The 18,962-nt window shown below is 40.7% G+C and overlaps 1 protein-coding gene across 2 annotated transcripts in view; it reads left to right on the forward strand.

Annotated features, from left to right (window-relative positions):
• LOC124612355 (alpha-2-macroglobulin receptor-associated protein) overlaps window positions 1-18,962 on the forward strand; it is an 84,895-nt gene that overhangs the window by 36,693 nt on the left and 29,240 nt on the right. For both annotated transcript variants that reach the window (XM_047140513.1, XM_047140522.1), the window contains exons 3-5: window positions 865-1,038; window positions 1,320-1,436; window positions 10,040-10,130. In XM_047140513.1, coding sequence (XP_046996469.1) covers window positions 865-1,038; window positions 1,320-1,436; window positions 10,040-10,130 — 382 coding nt within the window. The remainder of the gene's footprint in view (window positions 1-864; window positions 1,039-1,319; window positions 1,437-10,039; window positions 10,131-18,962) is intronic.

Raw genomic sequence — 18,962 nt, forward strand, 5'->3', positions numbered from 1 at the left:
GTATATATTTAGGCTGTCTAAAACTCTTTAAACTATATCCATTCCATTACAAACACAAATCTATGGTGATAACTGTGCTGTTGAGTATCTTAAATCTCATATCCACCAACCATATTCCCTAAAAGCCCTGTAATTTTTTGGTATGGATGGTTGTGTGTAGTGAATTTTAATATTTATTAGTTACAAGTAGCCATCATGAAAAGAATAGACCATATTCAATTTAACAACAATATGAAAATGTTAGATTGCTACTCAGTCTACAGAGGAGGCACTGAGTCGCAGATGCAATTAAAAGATCGCCAAACTTATAAGCTTCTGGACAATATAGTCCTTCTTCCAAAATAGAATATGCAACCATGCTCTCTCTCTCGCTCTCTCTCTCTCTCTCTCTCTCTCTCTCTCTCTCTCTCTCCCTCTCTCCCTCCCCCCCCCCCCCCCCCCCCCCCCTCCCTCTCTCTCTCTCTCTCTCTCTCTCTCTCTCTCTCTCTCTCTCTCACACACACACACACACACACACACACACACACACACACACACTATTTCAGGAGGAGGACTTTTTTGTTTGAAAGCTTGAAGTTTATCAATCTTTTCATTGCATTTGTCTGTGAGCCAATGCCTCCTCTGTGTGGTAACAATCTATCCTTTACATGTTGTTGTTGTTCCACTTTCAGAATTCACTTCATATATATTAATTATTTATGTTAATAATTTCTTGCAGTAACAGCCTTGATTGTTTTTTTAGCTAAATTTTTCTCTCTGCATGAATTTTTAAGTTATTTATTGTACATACAGGTATAATGAGTATGTAAAGTCTTCTTAGACACTTAGGTGACATCAATAATTCAAGAGTTTTCTTTTTTACAGGAATAATGAGTACTTATGGTCTTCTTGAACATTTTGAAGATATCAATGACCCAAAACAGTACAAGCAGCACAAGGCTTTTAATGAAGCATCTGAGGATTATATAAATAAAAGTCTATTTAAGGACAAGAAACTGAACAAGTTGTGGGAGAAAGCAGAAAAGGCGGGTTTCACAGGTGACTACTTGATATTCATAAGATTTTTAAACTGCAGAAAAGTATAGGTATGTTTTTTCAAGGTAGCTGAAAGAGCATTTTACTATCCACTCTCTTACATGGTTGGATACACTTTGTTTGGATATGTTCTTATTTTTTTAAAGTTTTTTGACCGTCTGTAATGTAACTGTTGCTAAATCATCATTACATTTTGTTATTAAAATATTATTGAGCCATTTTCATTAATGTACATTTAGAAAATAATAAATTGCCCTAATTATTTTGCCTCTGCTTCCATACAGCTGAAGAGTTACAAGCCTTAAAAGAGGAATTTGGTCATCATCAGGACAAGATAGATCAGTATTATTCTCTCCTGCACGAAGTAAAGGAAGGAATGGCAGCAGACGATTCAGACAGTAGTAAGCCATGAAATTCATTTATTATTCTTTTTCATTCTTTCTCGTGTAATATATGGCAAAAGGTTGGCCCATACTTTTCTTCAGGAGGGGCAAACCATGACCACTGCTTACATAAATGCTTGAGATTGATAGCAGCACTCATAACATTTTGTAGAATAGATTTCTTTTTCCTGTACGAAAGAGAAACCAGTTGGAGGAGGAGCCTCGAAAGGGAGAGCAGGTCATTCAGTTTCTAGGCTAAGAGCATCTGTTACGGTAAGGATGAGAGATAATATTGAAGGAAAAACCATCACAGTAGGATATTAAAGATAGGACCTTAGAAAGTGTTATGCTAGCAGTTCAGTAGTGATAAAAGGGACAGAGAAGAATTAAAGATAAAATGAAAAGGGAGGAGACTTCACAATTACCAGAATATAAAGGAAAGAAATAAAGGAAAAGGAGAGGGAATTTTTAGAAGAGAGGGCCAAAATAAATAATTATGCATTAAAGAGGTAAAATTCTAACAAACAACATGTAGGAGAGGAATGTAAGAAAGTGTGGGTTAAGCTTACTTTGAATGTTATCAGTTCTCTCTCCTTGTCTGTAGTTCAGACAACACCGAGCAGATTTTCTCCTCAGATCACCACTGATGGAAGTCTGTATTGTATGTCTCAATAAATGATTCAACAATTTGTTGCTGTTGTTGTTGTTGTTGTCGTCGTCGTCATCCTCAGTCCAAAGACTGGGTTGATGCAGCTCTTCATTCTACTCTATACTGTGCAAGGCTCTTCATCTGTGAGTTACCACTGCAACCTACATCTGTCCAAATCTGCTTACTGTCTTCACCTCTGGTCTCCCTCTACGATTTTTACCGTCCACAAGTATTAAATTGGTGGTCCCTTGATGCCTCAGAATGTGTCCTACCAACTGATCCCTTCTTCTTGTCAGATTGTACCACAAATTTCTCTTCACTCCAGTTCTCTTCAGTACCACTTCATTAGTTACGTGATCTACGCATCTAATCCAGAATGAGATTTTCACTCTGCAGCGGAGTGTGCGCTGTTATCAAACTTCCTGGCAGATTAAAACTGTGTGCCGGGCCGAGACTCGAACTCGGGACCTTTGCCTTTCGCGGGAAAGTGCTCTACCAAGCATGACTCACGCCCCGTCCTCACAGCTTTACTTCTGCAGTACCTCGTCTCCTACCTTCCAAACTTTACAGAAGCTCTTTACAAGAGACGAGATACTGGCAGAAGTAAAGCTGTGAGAACGGGGCGTGAGTCGTGCTTGGTAGAGCACTTTCCCGCAAAAGGCAAAGGTCCTGAGTTCGAGTCTTGGTCTGGCACGCAGTTTTAATCTGCCAGGAAGTTTTACCCATCTAATCTTCAGTATTCTTCTGTAGCACCACATTTCAAAAGTTTCTATTCTCTTCTTGTCTAAACTGTTTATCATCGATGTTTCACCTCCATACGTGACTACACTCCATACAAATACTTTCAGAAATGACTTCCTGACACTTAAATCTATCCTCGATGTTAACAAATTTCTCTTCTTCAGAAACACTTTCCTTGCCGTTGCAAGTCTACATTTTATATCCTCCCTACTTCAATCATCATCAGTTACATAGCTTCCCAAATAGCAAAACTCATTTACTACTTTTAAGTGTCTCATTTCCTAATCTAATTGCCTCAGCTTCACGTGATGTAATTCAGCTACATTCCCGTATCCTTGTTTGGCTTTTATTGAGTTCAACTTATATCCTCTTTTTTAAGACATTATGTGTTCCGTTCAACTGCTTTTCCAAGTCCTTTGCTGTCTCTGACAGACTAACAATGTCATCGGAAAACCTCAGTTTTTTAATTTCTTCTTCGTGGTTTTTAATCCTTACTCCAAATGTTTCTTTTGTTTCCTTTACTGCTTGCTCAATATACAGGTTGAATAACATAGGAGATAGGCTACAACCCTGCCTCTCTCCCTTCTCAACCATTGCTTCCATTTTGTGCCCCTCGACTCTTATAACTGCCATCTGGTTTCTGTACAACTTGTAAATAGCCTTTTGTTCCCTGTATTTTACTTCTGCCACCTTTAGAATTTGAAAAAGAGTATTCCAGTCAACATTGTCAAAAGCTTTCTCTAAGTCTACAAGTGCTGTAAACATAGGTTTGCCTTTCCTTAACCTATCTTCTATGAGAAGTCTTAGCTTCAGTATTACTTTGGATGTTCCTACATTTCTCCAGAATCCAAACTGATCTTCCCTGAGGTTGGCTTCTACCAGTTTTTCTATTATTCTGTAAAGCATTCGTGTTAGTACTGTGCACCCATGACTTATTAAACTGCTACTTCATAATTTTCACACCTGTCAGCACTTGCGTTCTTTGGAATTGATACATTTTGCTCACCAGATGGAAGAGTTTTGTCATGGCTGGATCTCCCAAGGGTATCAGTGGCTCTTCCTGCTTATCCATTTTGCACTTCCTGTCAGTGTCAATTTTTAGACATTTGTAGTGCCTTTCGCCTGCTTAATTTATTGTATTTTTATATTTCCTCCTTTCATCGATTAAATTCAGGATGTCTTGTGTTACCCAAGAATTTTTACTAGCTCTCATCTTTTTACCTACTTGATCCTCTGCTACCTTCACTATTTCATCCTTCAAAGCTACCCATTCTTCTTCTTCTTCTTCTTCTTCTTCTGTATTCCTTTCCCCTGTTCTTGTAAATCGTTCTTTAATGCTTCCTCTGAACCTCTCTACAACCTCTGTTTCTTTCAGTTTATCCAAGTCCCATCTCCTTAAAATCTTGTCTTTTTGCAGTTTCTTCAGTTTTAATCTGCAATTTATAACCAATAAATTGAGGTCAGAATCCTCATCTGCCCCTGGAACTATCTTACAATTTAAAACCTGGTTCTGTAATCTCTGTCTTGCCATTACATAATCAATACGAAACCTTCTGATGTCTCCAGGTCTCATCCACGTACACAACCTTCTTTCATGATTATTAAACCAAATGTTACCTGTGATTAAATTATGCTCTGTGCAAAATAGTATCATCTACATCTACATGGATACTCTGCAAATCGCGTTTAAGTGCCTGGCAGAGGGTTCATTGAACCACCTTAACAATTCTCTATTATTTCAATCTCTTATGGTGCGCGGAATGGACAAACACCTATATCTTTCCGAAAGAGCTCTGATTTCCCATATTTTATCGTGGTGATCATTTCTCCCTATGTAGGTTGGTGTCAACAAAATATTTTTGCAGTCGGAGGAGAAAGTTGGTGATTGGAATTTCGTGAGAAGATCCTGTAGCATTGAAAAATGTGTTTCTTTTAATGACGTCCAGCCGAAATCCTGTATCATTTCAGTGACACTCTCTCCCATATTTTCCGATAATACAGAACGCGCTGCCTTTCTTTGAACTTTTTCGATGTACTCCGTCAGTCCCATCTGGTAAGGATCCCACACTGCGCAGCAGTATTCTAAAAGGAGATGGACAAGTGTAGTGTAGGCAGTCTCCTTAGTAGATCTGTTACATTTTCTAAGTGTCCTGCGAATAAAATGCAGTTTTTGGGTTAGCCTTCCCCTCAACATTTTCTATGTGTTCCTTCCAATTTAAGTTGTTCATAATTGTAATTCCTAGGTATGTAGTTGAAGTTACAGCTTTTAGATTTGACTGATTTATCGAGTAACTGAAGTTTAACAAATTCCTTTTAGCAGTCATGTGGATGACCTCACACTTTTCATTATTTAGGGTCAACTGGCAATTTTTGAACCATTCAGATATCTTTTCTAAATCATTTTGCAATTTGAATTGATCTTCTGATGACTTTATTACTCGATAAATGAGAGCATCATCTGCAAACAACCTAAGATGGCTGCTCAGATTGTCTCCCAAATCGTTTATATAGATAAGGAACAGCAAAGGGCATATGACACTACCTTTGGGAACACTAGAAATCACTTCTGTTTTCCTCGATGACCTTCCGTTAGTTACTACAAACAGTGACCTGTCTGACAGGAAATCACAAATCCTGTCACATAACTGAGATTATATTCCATAAGCACGCCATTTCGCTACAAGCCACTTGCGTGTTAAGGTTTCGAAAGCGTTCCGGAAATCCAGAAATACAGAATCAATCTGAAATTTCTTGTCAATAGCACTCAACACTTCATGCGAATAAAGAGCTAATTGTGTCTCACAGGAACGATGTTTTCTAAACCGACATTGACTGTGTGTCAGTAGACCGTTTTCTTTGAGGTAATTCATAATGTTCAAACACAACATATGTTCCAAAATCCTGCTGCACATCGATATTAATGATATGGGCCTGTAATTAAGTGGATTACGCCTACTACCTTTTGTGAATATTGGTGTGACCTGTGCAACTTTCCAGTCTTTGGGTACAGATCTTTCCTCGAGCGAACAGTTGTATATGATTGTTTATGGAGCTAATGCATCAGCATATTCTGAAAGGAGCCTAATTGGTATAGAGTCTGGGCCAGAAGACCTGCTTTTATTAAGTGATTTAAGTTGCTTCACTGCTCCAAGGATATTTACTTGTACAGTACTCATGCTGGCAGCTGTTCTTGATTCGAATTCTGGAATATTTACTTCATCTTCTTTTGTGATGGCATTTCGGAAGGCTGTGTTTAGTAACTCTGCTTTGGCAGCACTGTCTTCGATAGTATGTCCATTGCTATCGCAGAGTGAAAGTATTGATTGTTTCTTGCCGCTAACGTACTTCACATATGACCAGAATTTCTTTGGATTTTCTGCCAGGTTTCGAGACAAAGTTTTGTTGTGGAAACTATTATTAGCATCTTGCATTGAAGTCTGCACTAAATTTTGAGCTTATGTTAAAGATCGCCAATCTTGGGAATTTTGCGTCTGTTTAAATTTGGCATGTTTGTTTCGTTGTTTCTGCAACAGTGTTCTGACCCGTTTTGTGTACCAAGGAGGATCAGCTCCATCCCATGTTAATTTATTTGGTATAAATCTCTCAATTGCTATCGATACTATTTCTTTTAATTCAAGCCACATCTTCCATATTGTTAATATGGAAGGAGTGGAGATTGTCTCTCAAGAAGGTGTCAGTGCTTTTTTGAATAGGTATATTTTTTGGGCAAGTGCTCTACCATCTGAGCTACCCAAGCACAACTCACACCCTGTCCTCACAGCATTACTTCTGCCAGTACCTCATCTCCTACCTTCCAAACTTTACAGAAGCTCTCCTGTGAACCTTGCAGAACTAGCACTCCTGAAAGAAAGGATATTGCGGAGACATGGCTTAGCCACAGCCTAGGGGATGTTTCCAGAATGATATTTTCACTCTTCAGCAGAGTGTGCGCTGATATGAAACTTTCTGGCAGATTAAATCTGTGTTTCACTCTTCAGCAGAGTGTGCACTGATATGAAACTTTCTGTCAGATTAAATCTGTGTGCTGGGCCGAGACTCGAACTTGGGACCTTTGCCTTTCGCGGGCAAGTGCGCTACCATCTGAGCTACCCAAGCACGACTCACGTCCCGTCCTCTCTGTGAAGTTTGGAAGGTAGGAGACGACGTACTGGCAGAAGTAAAGCTGTAAGGACAGGGCGAGAGTCGTGCTTGGGTAGCTCAGATGGTAGAGCACTTGCCCGCGAAAGGCAAAGGTCCCGAGTTCGAGTCTCGGTCCGGCACAGATTTAATCTGCCAGAAAGTTTCATATCAGCGTACAATCCACTGCAGAGTGAAAATATCATTCAGGTATATTTTTTGTTTATTTTTGGAGGATTTGGGGATTAAAATATTCAATCTCACTACGACAACCCAATGTTCACTAATCCCTGTATCCATTTTGATGCTCATTATTAACTCAGAATTATTTGTTGCTAAGAGGTTAATGGTGTTTTCCCAACCGTTTACTACTTGCGTGGGCTCATGAATTAACTGCTTGAAACAATTTTCAGAGAATGCATTTAGCACAGTTTCGGATGATGTTTTATGTGTACCTCCGGAATTAAACATCTACTTTCGCCAACATATCGAGGGTAAATTAAAGTCACCACCAACTATAATGGTATGAGTCGGGTACAATTTTGAAATCAAACTCAAGTTTTCTTTGAAACTTTCAGCAACTGTATCATCTGAATTGGGAGGTCAGTAAAAGGATCCAATTATTGTTTTATTATTTTATTCTAGTTGCCAACAATGACCTCTGCCCATACTAACTCACAGGAACTATCTACTTCAATTTTGTGACAAGATAAATTACTTCTAACACCAACAAACACACCACCACCAACCGTGTTTAACTTATCCTTTCGGAACACCATTAGGTTCTTCGCAAAAATTTCAGCTGAGCTTATCTCCTGTTTTAGCCAGCTTTCAGTGCCTATAATGATTTGAGCATCAGTGCTTTCTATTAGTGCTTGGAGCTCTGATACTTTCCCAACACACCTACGAAATTTACGACCGTTATACCGGTGGTTCCTGTATCTATGTTCTTCCTATGTTCGGCATGCACCATTTGTGACTGAAGCCCTTGTGTTTCCTCGAGACTCTAACCTAAAAAACTGCCCAGTCCACACCACATTGCCCCTGCTACCCGTGTAGCTGCCTCCTGCGTATAGTGGACATGTGGAACCCGAAACCTAACCGCCCTTTGGCACAAGTTGAGGAATCTGCAGCCTTCAAGGTCGCAGAACCGTCTGAGCCTCTGATTCAGACCCTCCACTCAGCTCTGTACCAGAGGCCTGCAATTGGTCCAGTCGACTATGCTGAAAATGGTCAGCTCTGCTTTCATCTTGCAAGCAGGACAGGCAGCCTTTACCACTTCTGTTAGCTGCTTGAAACCAGAGAGAATCTCTTCTGAGCCAAAGTTACACACATCATTGGTACCGACGTGAGCAACCACCTGCAGTTGGCTGCACCCTCTGCTGTTCATGACATCTGGGAGGACCCGTTCCACATATGGAATGACTCCACCCGTTATGCACACTGAGTGCACATTGGTTTTCTTTCCCTTCTTGGCAGCCATGTCCCTAAGGGTCCACCCTCTGTGGTTGTCCGGATCTTGCAGGCTCAGAGGTTACCTCTGAAACAGGACAGGCAACAGTGTCAGCCACAGACAGCACCTGGAACCTGTTTATGAGACAAACTGGGGAGGCCTTACATGAGGCCGCCTGGGAAGTCTTTTGCCACCAGCTATACCCAGGAGCCACCTCCCAGTCGACCACAGGTGACGGGTCAACCTCAGTGCAAGCAGTAACTGGGCTGGCCACTAGTGAGGACCAATTGGAGGACTCAGACGTGCTGGACATCTGTTGGATCCCCACAGCTGGCCCACAACAGTGGTGCCCATCCACTGCAGCCCCAAGCTGTGTAGTGGAAGCTATCACGGCCTGAAGCTGAGAGCGAAGTGTCACCAACTCGGCTCGCATCCGCACACAACAGTTGTAGTCCCAGTCCATACTAAAGACCGTGGAAAACTAAACTATGCAGATAAACGGACTATCGGCACATGCTGCCCAACTCTACATTAGACCCTGACATAAATGTTGAAACTGTGTCTAATAAATTAGATTGATGCGCAGAGATTCAGAAAACTAACTACCAAAGCACTCAGGTGAAAATAAATAATTTGCCCCTGATTAGGAACTTGTAATATGCCACAAAATTGGTTTGCTTTCTGGCGCAAATGAAAACACGAGAACTGTGGCTATTAGATATTAAATTAACATGCAGAAATTCAAGAAACTAAATTATTAAAGCACACGGATGATGATATAAAATTTGCTCCTGGTTAGGAACTCGTAAAAGTCACAATATCAGTTACTTCCTTGTAGCTGCTTGCGCCTCGGCCGGCTACAACTGCCTGACCAGGCAGCTTCCTCTTTCATTCCTTTCCCCCAGTCCATATTCACCTCCAAATTTTCCTTCTCTACCTTTTCCTACTATTGAACTCAAGTTCCCTAAGACTACTAAATTTTTGTCTCCTGTAACTATTTTAGTAATTTCTTTTTCTCATCATACAGTTCCTCAATCTCCTCCTCATCTGTGGAACTAGTTGGTGTATAAACTTGCACTACTGTGGTGGGTCTGGGCTTCGTGTCTATCTTGGCTACAATAATGCATTCACTGTGCTGTTCATAGTAGCTTATCTGCATTCCTATTTTGTAATTCATTGTTAAACCTACTCCTGCATGACCCATATTTGATTTTGTATTTATACCCCTGTATGCACCTGATCAGAAGTCCAGTTCCTCCTGCCACTGAATTCACTAATTCCCATTATATCATCTAACTTAAATCTATTGTCATTGCACCTACGGTACAGCTATCTGTATCACTGAGGCCTGCCAGCATCCCCACCAATGGCAAGGTCCATGTTTCATGGAAGGGGATTCAACATTTATGTGGAAACAATTCACTGGTTGCCTGTGTCCCTGATGTGAAGAATTGTATCTGTATTGCAGACAGAATGTGTTCCAAGATTCTAATAGAAAAGTTTATTCAAACATTTCTATTATTTTGATAACTGCATGAATGTGCACTCTTCATATGTAAAGTGTCTAAGATCTCATCATAGTACTGAAGTGTATATTCATTTGTTTTTAAATGTTGATATGTATGCCTTTCTGTCCAACAGATTCTGTAGATAATACATTAGACCGTTTCAATGCTCTTGAAGAACAGGAAGAGCCTGCAAAGGATCACAGACACAAAGCCAACATGTTACGGTACAGTTTGGTTACAGTGATCATTATTAATTATAATTTTTTAAAATTTTGTGACCTTTTTTTATTTATAATTAGGCCTTCTAATTCACAGCATAGCTTGTTGCTATTCATAAATATTATGACTCTGTCAGTAGCGTCCTTCTAATCTATAATTTATATTTTTTCTTGCTTATTGCATATATTAACTACGAAGAAAATCCATTTTCTGCAGTAATTGCCTGCTGCCTTACTATTGTTTTTAATTTTTGTGATTCAAAGGGAGTTTGCTTGTCACGAATCTCTCTCTCTTTTTTTTTACAAAACAAGTGTCAGAAACAAAAAGATACAATTTGCACAGTAGAAAAGATTTTTATAAGAGGTGATAATGTGAACTGTAATTTAGGTAATAATGATGAATGTATTCCAAGTTCACATGGTGCAGAATTTCTGATTATTTCCTTGCTATAAATGTCAAGCCAGTATCACACAGCAGAAGTTTGTTTGATAATGCAGACTAGTATTGGCTAGCATGCAGTGTGGACGGCTGTCTCACCTCCTGAAACTGTCACACAGTGTAAGGTCTGCAGCAGGTTCTTTGGTGGCAAAGTTTTTATTTCAGTTTCTGATATTTGTTGTAATGTTTGAGAGTTACCTCAGAATGTGGGAATGATTTTTCACTACATGTGTCAATTAACACTTTCAACACTGCCCTCTTTACATCCGGCACTTGGCTGTGAACTGGCATATTTAATGAATGTTTGAAATTAGGTTGCAAAGAACAGAAAAATGATATGAATATGGTTCTTGCATCACTTAAAAGGAAAAAGTAAGAGCTTTACATGAATTTGAGCTTCTTTTACAATATAAAATACAAATGGGTGCTATAATTAAAAAAGAAAGCACAAAAATATCGTGGATAAAAAAGTTTTACATGATCTCTCTCTTGAGTAATGTCATTATTACTTTATCTAAATTTAAAACAAAATATCACTGGACTGTCTAACTGCAGGTACCCGTAAACTAGAGTATTTTAATAGTTCAGATGTAGTTAGCCTTTGTGTGAAAATCCTGGAAACACCGTGGGACGCAAAGGCCAACGCCACAGCCCTTGCACCACCATCTAATTTCCTTCCTGATGCGCTTATCCGTCTCTTTCTTCCCCCTGTCTGCGATGAACATAATTTACAATACCTAGTAGTATTGACCCTGTTTGCAGTGGGTGGGACCTTCTCTGGAAAGTGCCTTGCAAATGTCCTTTCAGTTTGTGAGGATGAAACGGCTTGTTGCTGAAAAATATTTCCATTCTTCTCAGCCAATTTCTTCCCCACTCTGTGAATGAAGTCTGCTAGGGATACATTCTTCCTAGTGTTCTCTTTATATAAAATAAAACTGTTGACAGTTGACACGATAAACAAGTGGAAAAACAGCTTTAACCACCACTTCGAAGTTTTTCGGGTAAACGGATAATAGCTGGAGAAGTGATCTGCTCTGTCAACCCCAGCTTTATTCTTATTGTAATCAATAATAACGTCTGGCTTTACAATTTGTGCTATTCCACCTTTGGCCCCCACTTGAATACTAATGCTGGTAGACTTATGCTTTGTGGAAAGACAAAAAACATCTTGTTTTGACTTCCACTTCACTGCCAAGAGATGGTGTTTCCTTTGAAAAACTATCTTTTTTTAGTTTTAGTGTTCTGAATATTTGTCGCAAACCTTTCCTGTTTTTCATTAGAGTTCCCACTCCAAGAGCTTTATTTTCCCACAACATGTCCAAAAGAGATGGACTGGTGTAGTACCTATCCATATAAATGCAATGTCCTTTGCCAAAGTACTGTGAACACAACCTTTCTACAAGGCCCTGGATACTATTGTCAACACTGCCTGCAGAACCTGTATATACATCACAGTTTAGCATATAACCAGTTGATGAATCGCAGAGAGCATACAGTTTTATTTAATATTTATTGGGTTTGTTTTTCATGTATACTCCGAAGCTTATTCTACCACGAAAGGGACACATTGCCTCATCTATTGACAGATTCATGCCTGGACAAAAACTAATTTTGCTTTTATTCACAAAGAAATCAAACAAAGGCCTCACGTTGTGAAGTGGATTGTGCTTTTCTTCGCCTCTGCTAATGAACGTAGCATTGTCGTTCAAGTGTAACATCGACAATGTAGCGCAAAATCAATCGCGACTCAACAATTTACTCACAAATCCTGTCTGCAGAAACAGGTCTGTTGAACAATAATCACTGATTTTCGGCAATTTGACGACACACATATGCAAAATAATACTGAGAGACCAGTAAATCTCTTGCAGTTTTACTGCAAACCACTTATGCCAAACAGAGTTTATTTTCAGGTTACCTTTGCGTTTCATTGTCGTAATAACGTTACCAGCGTACAGATTCGTTTCACTTTTGATGAACTGAATAAGGTCGTCATCAAAGTAATAACTAAAATATCGAAGCTCCTCAGTGGCATCTGAAAAATGCGATGCTACGCCAACTACTTCCTGGAAATCCGGCAGTGCTGGCTGATCGTCCAGTTCCGACCAATCTTGCTCTTTGTGCTCAGTGAGACACACACGACCAGGTACCACAGATGGTGACTGATGGTCTGTACCATTGTCTGCATAGAACAAAAAATAATGCTAAGATTGGTACTAAAAGGTACTAAATGCAAGTGAAGTAATGAACGCTACTCACAATACAAAATGCAGTAATCAACTCTTCACTTTATGAACAATTGAGACAATGCATGCCTGAATAATCACTTGTACTTTCATGTAGAGAGTATGAATCCTCTTTGTCAGAATCGTCAATTTCAGATCCTGCATCTCCATAAAGAATATCTAAGATCTCTGCCTCCGTCAACTCGCTGCACGATATTTTCATGATCGTAAACATCTGTGAATGAAGTGCAGGTAACTTCATCTTTGCAGTGCTCACAGCCGCTCCCAGGATGAAATAGCCGATAAGTGCTTGCCTCTTGCGGAAGAAGAATGAAATACCTCCACATTAGTTGACGAAACTGCTTCGGAGACGCGCTAAACACATTTATGGAGCCAAACAAAGGCTCGCCCGTACGGTATATGGGCGCCGTCGCCAAGGTCAGGGTGGCCGCACCCGTATGGCATACGGGCACCGTGCTGTAAGTGTTAAAGCAGTGATGTCTTTACTCCACTGTGGAGCCGCCCTCAGTAATCAAAAGAAACTATGAGGTTAAGTTCCAACCAAGTATCTCTCTAGCATGGCTGCACTTGCCTTGTAATTGGTTCAAATGTGTGTGAAATCTTATGGGACTTAACTGCTAAGGTCATCAGTCCCTATTGTAATTGGTATCATAATAAAACCTGACATATGTAATCACTAATAATCAGTAAGAGGAAGGTTTTCAAAGTGACTGAACTCATTAGCTTGTGAGGAATAGCTGAAAGAAATGCCAAGAGGCTCAACAGTTAAAGCTGGCAATGATGATGCAAAAAATAAGGAATTGTACTGTGCTGAGTGACACTTTTGGTTTTCATACCTTTTCCTTTTTTCTCATTCTGCCATTTGACTTGTGTTCTTGTCATCCAGTCATATTTTTTATTCTTTGCACCTCTGTTGTTTTTTGCTAACATTTCACTGCCAGACAATTTATTATTGTGATGTCAATAGCTAAATCTGTGCAACATTAGTACCTACTTCTTAACCTGAATTTAACTCCTTTTTTTCCAGTAGGTAAATGGAAATGGAAATGTCATGTGGCTAGGGCCTCCCGTCGGGTAGACCGTTCGCCTGGTGCAGGTCTTTCGATTTGACGCTACTTCGGCGACCTGCGCGTCGATGGGGATGAAATGATGATGATTAGGACAACACAACACCCAGTCCTTGAGCGGAGAAAATCTCCGACCCAGCCAGGAATCGAACCCGGGCCCTTAGGATTGACAGTCTGTCACGCTGACCACTCAGCTACCGGGGCGGACTTTCCAGTAGGTAATATTGGTGGGTCACTCTTTGCTGTGTAACATCTTCCATTATCGGAAAAATGGAAGGGGTTGCTTGTTAATTGCCACATAGAGGAGGTGTTGAGTGGCAGACAGACACCATGAAAAAAGAATGCTGGAAATATTCAGCGTTTGGACAAAGTCCTTCAGAAGTAGAAAATACACACACACACACACACACACACACACACACACACACACACGCACACACAGCCACTGTTGTCTAGGTGCTAAGGCCCAACCTTGCCAATCTATCCCTTCCATATTGTTGTTATTCCATCCTGAATCCCCCATTATTCTATTTATACTGTTTTTTAATGCACACAATCTTTCACATTACTTAAACCAGCTGCATGCAAGGAAGAATGTATTAGGTTGGTGCATAAGTCCATAGCGTTTTTGTTTCACATGGCACTATTCCAGTTGCTGTTGGTTCATTCAGTGATTGTCATTTTTTATTTGTAGTTCACTGTTGCTATTTGAGTTTACATATTGTTGTTTTGTCATTTGGAGATACTGAGTGGAGCTGTAGATGCGGTGGAAAATGGTGTGCCAAGTGGAGAAATCAGAACATTTTCGACATACTCTTCTGTTTGAGTTTAGCAGAGGTGTGACAGCAGCAGAGGCAGCCAGAAACATTTGCAGCATGTATGGAGATAATGTCATTGGACAGAGCACAGCAAAAACATTTTTTTTAAAAAAAAGGAGAATTGTTTTACATTAGTGGCTCTCCATGTTCAGGAAGAACTTTGGGGTTTGATGAAGGTCATTTAAACATATTAATCCACAATGATCCATGTCAGTGTACCTGAGGAATGGCAAATATGATGAAGCACACATCCAAGATGATGTTATGCATCTGGTGGAACAGCAACTGTGGGTGTACTAAAAATTGCTTCCCCATGACTCCTGACATTTATCGTCAACAGCTGAGATGTTTTGTGGACCCAGTCCAATAACAATGACGAGGAAGATGATAAGTGATGCTACTCCATGATAATGCCTGCCCAAATTCTGTTAGACTGACAAAAAACACTGTACAGGAGTTGTGTTGGGAAGTCATTCTGCACCCTCTTTAGTCACCTGATCTTGTGTCCAGATTTTCACTTTTTCCACTCTCTGTTGAAAAGCCTTAAAGATACTTCCTTTCTGGATGAAACTGCTGTGCTTCACCTCAAACCACATGATTTCTACAGTCACGGAATCAAAAAGTTGCCCTAGCATTCGCTGACTGTTGTAAATAGTGAAGTAGAATACACTATGTGATCAAAAGTATCCGGACACCTGGCTGAAAATGACTTATAAGTTTGTGGCACACTCCATTGGTAATGCTGGAATTCAATATGGTGTTGGCCCACCCTTAGCCTTGATGACAGCATCTACTCTCGCAGGCATTCGTTCAATCAGATGCTGGAAGGTTTCTTGGGGAATGGCAGCCCATTCTTCACGGAGTGCTGCTCTGAGGAGAGGTATCTATGTCAGTCATCGGTGTGCCCTGGCGTGAAGTCGCCATTCCAAAACATCCCAAAAGGTGTTCTATAGGATTCACATCGGGACTGTGTGCAGGCCAGTCCATTAAAGGGATGTTATTGTTGTGTAACCACTCTACCCAGGCCAGTCCATTACAGGGATGTTATTGTCGTGTAACCACTCTACCCAGGCCAGTCCATTACAGGGATGTTATTGTCGTGTAACCACTTCACCACAGGCCATGCATTATGAACAGGTGCTTGATCGTTTTGAAAGATGCAACCACCATCCCTGAGTTGCTCTTCAACAGTGGGAAGCAAGAAGGTGCTCAAAACATCAATGTAGGCCTGTGTTGTGACAGTGCCATGCAAAACAACAAGGGGTGCAAGCCCCCTCAATGAAAAAACACAACCGCACCATGACACCACCGCCTCTGAATTTTACTGTTGGCACTACACTTGCTGGCAGATGATGTTCACTAGGCATTCGCCATACCCACCCCTACCATTCGATCGCCACATTGTGTGCCGTGATTTGTCACTCCACACAGTGTTTTTCCACTGTTCAGTCATCCAGTGTTTACACTCCTTACACCAAGCGAGGCATCATTTGGCATTTACTGACGTGATGTGTGGCTTATGAGCAGCCGCTTGATCATGAAATCCAAGTTTTCTTACCTCCTGGCTAACTGTCATAGTACTTGCAATGGATCCTGAATACCTGTGTGATGGTCTGGATAGATGTCTGCGTATTACGCATTATGACCCTCTTCAACAGTCGGCGGTCTGTGTCAGTCAACAGACGAGGTCAACGTGTACGCTTTTGTGCTGTACATGTCCCTTCACATTTCCACTTCACTGTCACATTAGAAACAGTGGACCTAGGGATGTTTAGGAGTGTGAAAATCTCACTTACAGACGTGTGACACAAGTGACACCCAATCACCTGATCACGTTCGAAGCCCCTGAGTTCCACGGAGTACGCCATTCTGCTCTCTCGCGATGTCTAAGGACTACAGAGGTCACTGATATGGAGTATGTGGCAGCACCGTGCACATAATAAGAAGAACGTATGTTTTTGGGGGTGCCTGGATACTTTCGATCACATAGTGTGTATTATTGATGGTGACTAAAGTCTCTGTGATGTGTATACACGGGGTTTATTAAACTTGTGGAAAGAAACTACGAACTTGAGCATCAACCCAATACTTTTAGCATCCAAGGAAGGATACTCACTACTTTTTCAGCATCAAATGTGATCAGGAATTGGATGACAAGAATTGTGTGACCTGGTGCAGTGATAGAGACACTTCACTCCTATTTGTGATAAGTGTGTTTCAAGTGTCCATCTGTCCATCCTTTCAGTGACTTACCCAGGTCACTTCTGTTGAATGCTAGGCCGTAGCCTTCAAAAGGGCCATGCCTAATCTTGCACTTTATGAGCTTATTTTCCATGTCAGTTAACCTCACTACTGAGAGGAATTTTAAGTCTAAACTTACTTCCTTACTCCTGTAGATGTAAATAATAAAATGTCAGCTAGAGTGATCAAAGAAAGTAAGGTTATATGAATTATATTTACTTCAAAAAACAGTATATACACTAATACTAGAGTGCAATTAAATCAAACAATGGGAAATCCAGGATGAATGTAAAAATATCATGAGAAGGAAAGTTGATACTCACCATACAGTGGAGATGCTTGGTCACACATAGGCACAACAAAAAGACTTTCACAGTTAAAGCTTATGACCATTGGCCTTCACCAGCAATAGACATGCGTGCGAGCTCTCTCTCTCTCTCTCTCTCTCTCACACACACGCACACACACACACACACACACACACACACACACACACACACACAGACTCACGCACATGACTGCAGTCTCAGGCAACTGAAACCACACTGCGAGCAGCAGCACCAGTGCATGATGGAAGTGGCGACTGGATGTGGGTAACAAGGAGGCTGGGGTGGGGAGGGGGAGAGATAGTATGGTGGGGGTGGCAGACAGTGAAGTGCAGCAGGTTAGACGGTGGGCAGAGGAGAGGTGTGGGGGGTTGGGGGGGGGGGGGGGAAGTAGCAGAAAAGAAGAGAAATAAAAAGACTCAGTGTGGTGGTGGGATGACAGCTGTGTAGTGCTGGAATGGGAACAGGGAAGGGGCTGAATGGATGAGGACGTTGGCTAACAAAGGTTGAGTCCAGGAGGGTTACGGAAATGTAGAATGTATTGCAGGAAAGTTCCCACCTGTGCAATTCAGAAATGCTGGTGTTGATGGAAAGGACCCATATGGCACAGGCTGTGAAGTGGCCATTGAAATGAAGGATATCATTTTTGGCATCATGTTCAGCAACAGAGTGATCCACTTGTTTCTTGGCCACAGCTTGTCAGTGACCATTCATGGAGATAGACAGCTTGTTGGTTGTCATGCCTACATAGAATGCAGCACAGTGGTTGCACATACCCAGTATAGTGGCTGTTTTTTCTTTTATCATTTTGAAATTAAATATTGAAATTTTGGAATTTAATTACTACCATATTTTTAGCTAGGCTTCCCTACCGGGATTGTCTGTTGGCGAGTATAATTTTGGGACGTGATTTACGCCTTAAAGCTATCAGGCTTCGTTTTGCTAAAAGTGAAATTTTAGATGCAGGTTCTATTTTGAAAGCAAACCAAACGTATTGCACTGATTGGTGCCGTTAATACACAATTATTCACCAACAGACACCCCCACACAAAGTAAGCCACATTTACTTTTCAAATTCATGAAAAAACAAAGCTGAGGAAAAAAGGTATGATTATTCTTAATTACAAACACGATGAAATTAAATAATAGTAATAATAATAATAATAATAATAATAATAATAAACCTCGTGGAGGCCCGGGAAAAGAATAGGCCTCCGGTATGTTCTGCCAGTCGTAAAAGGCGATGAAAAGAACAAACCACTAATAGGGCTAACCCCCCCCTTTTAGTGTGATTAGTTGGTTCAGGACAGAACTAAAGAAGCCTCGGACAAGCGCCATCATGGTCGGGGACGACGCTTAAACCCTATGCCCGCCCACAGTGATAACGACACTGCTAGCCAACTGGAAAATGATTTAAATCCGAATAGAGGTGTTTTACAGGATATGCTTCCTGCAACCACCCTAGAAGGAAAACAAAGTCAGAGGATGAGATGGTCAGGTGAAGTTAACAGACACCTCATGTTCTGTTATTACCAAGCAACAAACCTAGGAACCAACACAACTGGATACAGATCACAAGTATACACAACATTTATTACCAGATACCCAGAATTAAAATTTTTAACAGAACAACGACTAGCTGATCAGATCTGTGTAATAATCAAAAATAACAGGATACCCCAGTCAGAATTAGAAAACATC

This window comes from Schistocerca americana, chromosome 1 (genome assembly GCF_021461395.2).
Source record: "Schistocerca americana isolate TAMUIC-IGC-003095 chromosome 1, iqSchAmer2.1, whole genome shotgun sequence".
Taxonomy (NCBI): domain Eukaryota; kingdom Metazoa; phylum Arthropoda; class Insecta; order Orthoptera; family Acrididae; genus Schistocerca; species Schistocerca americana.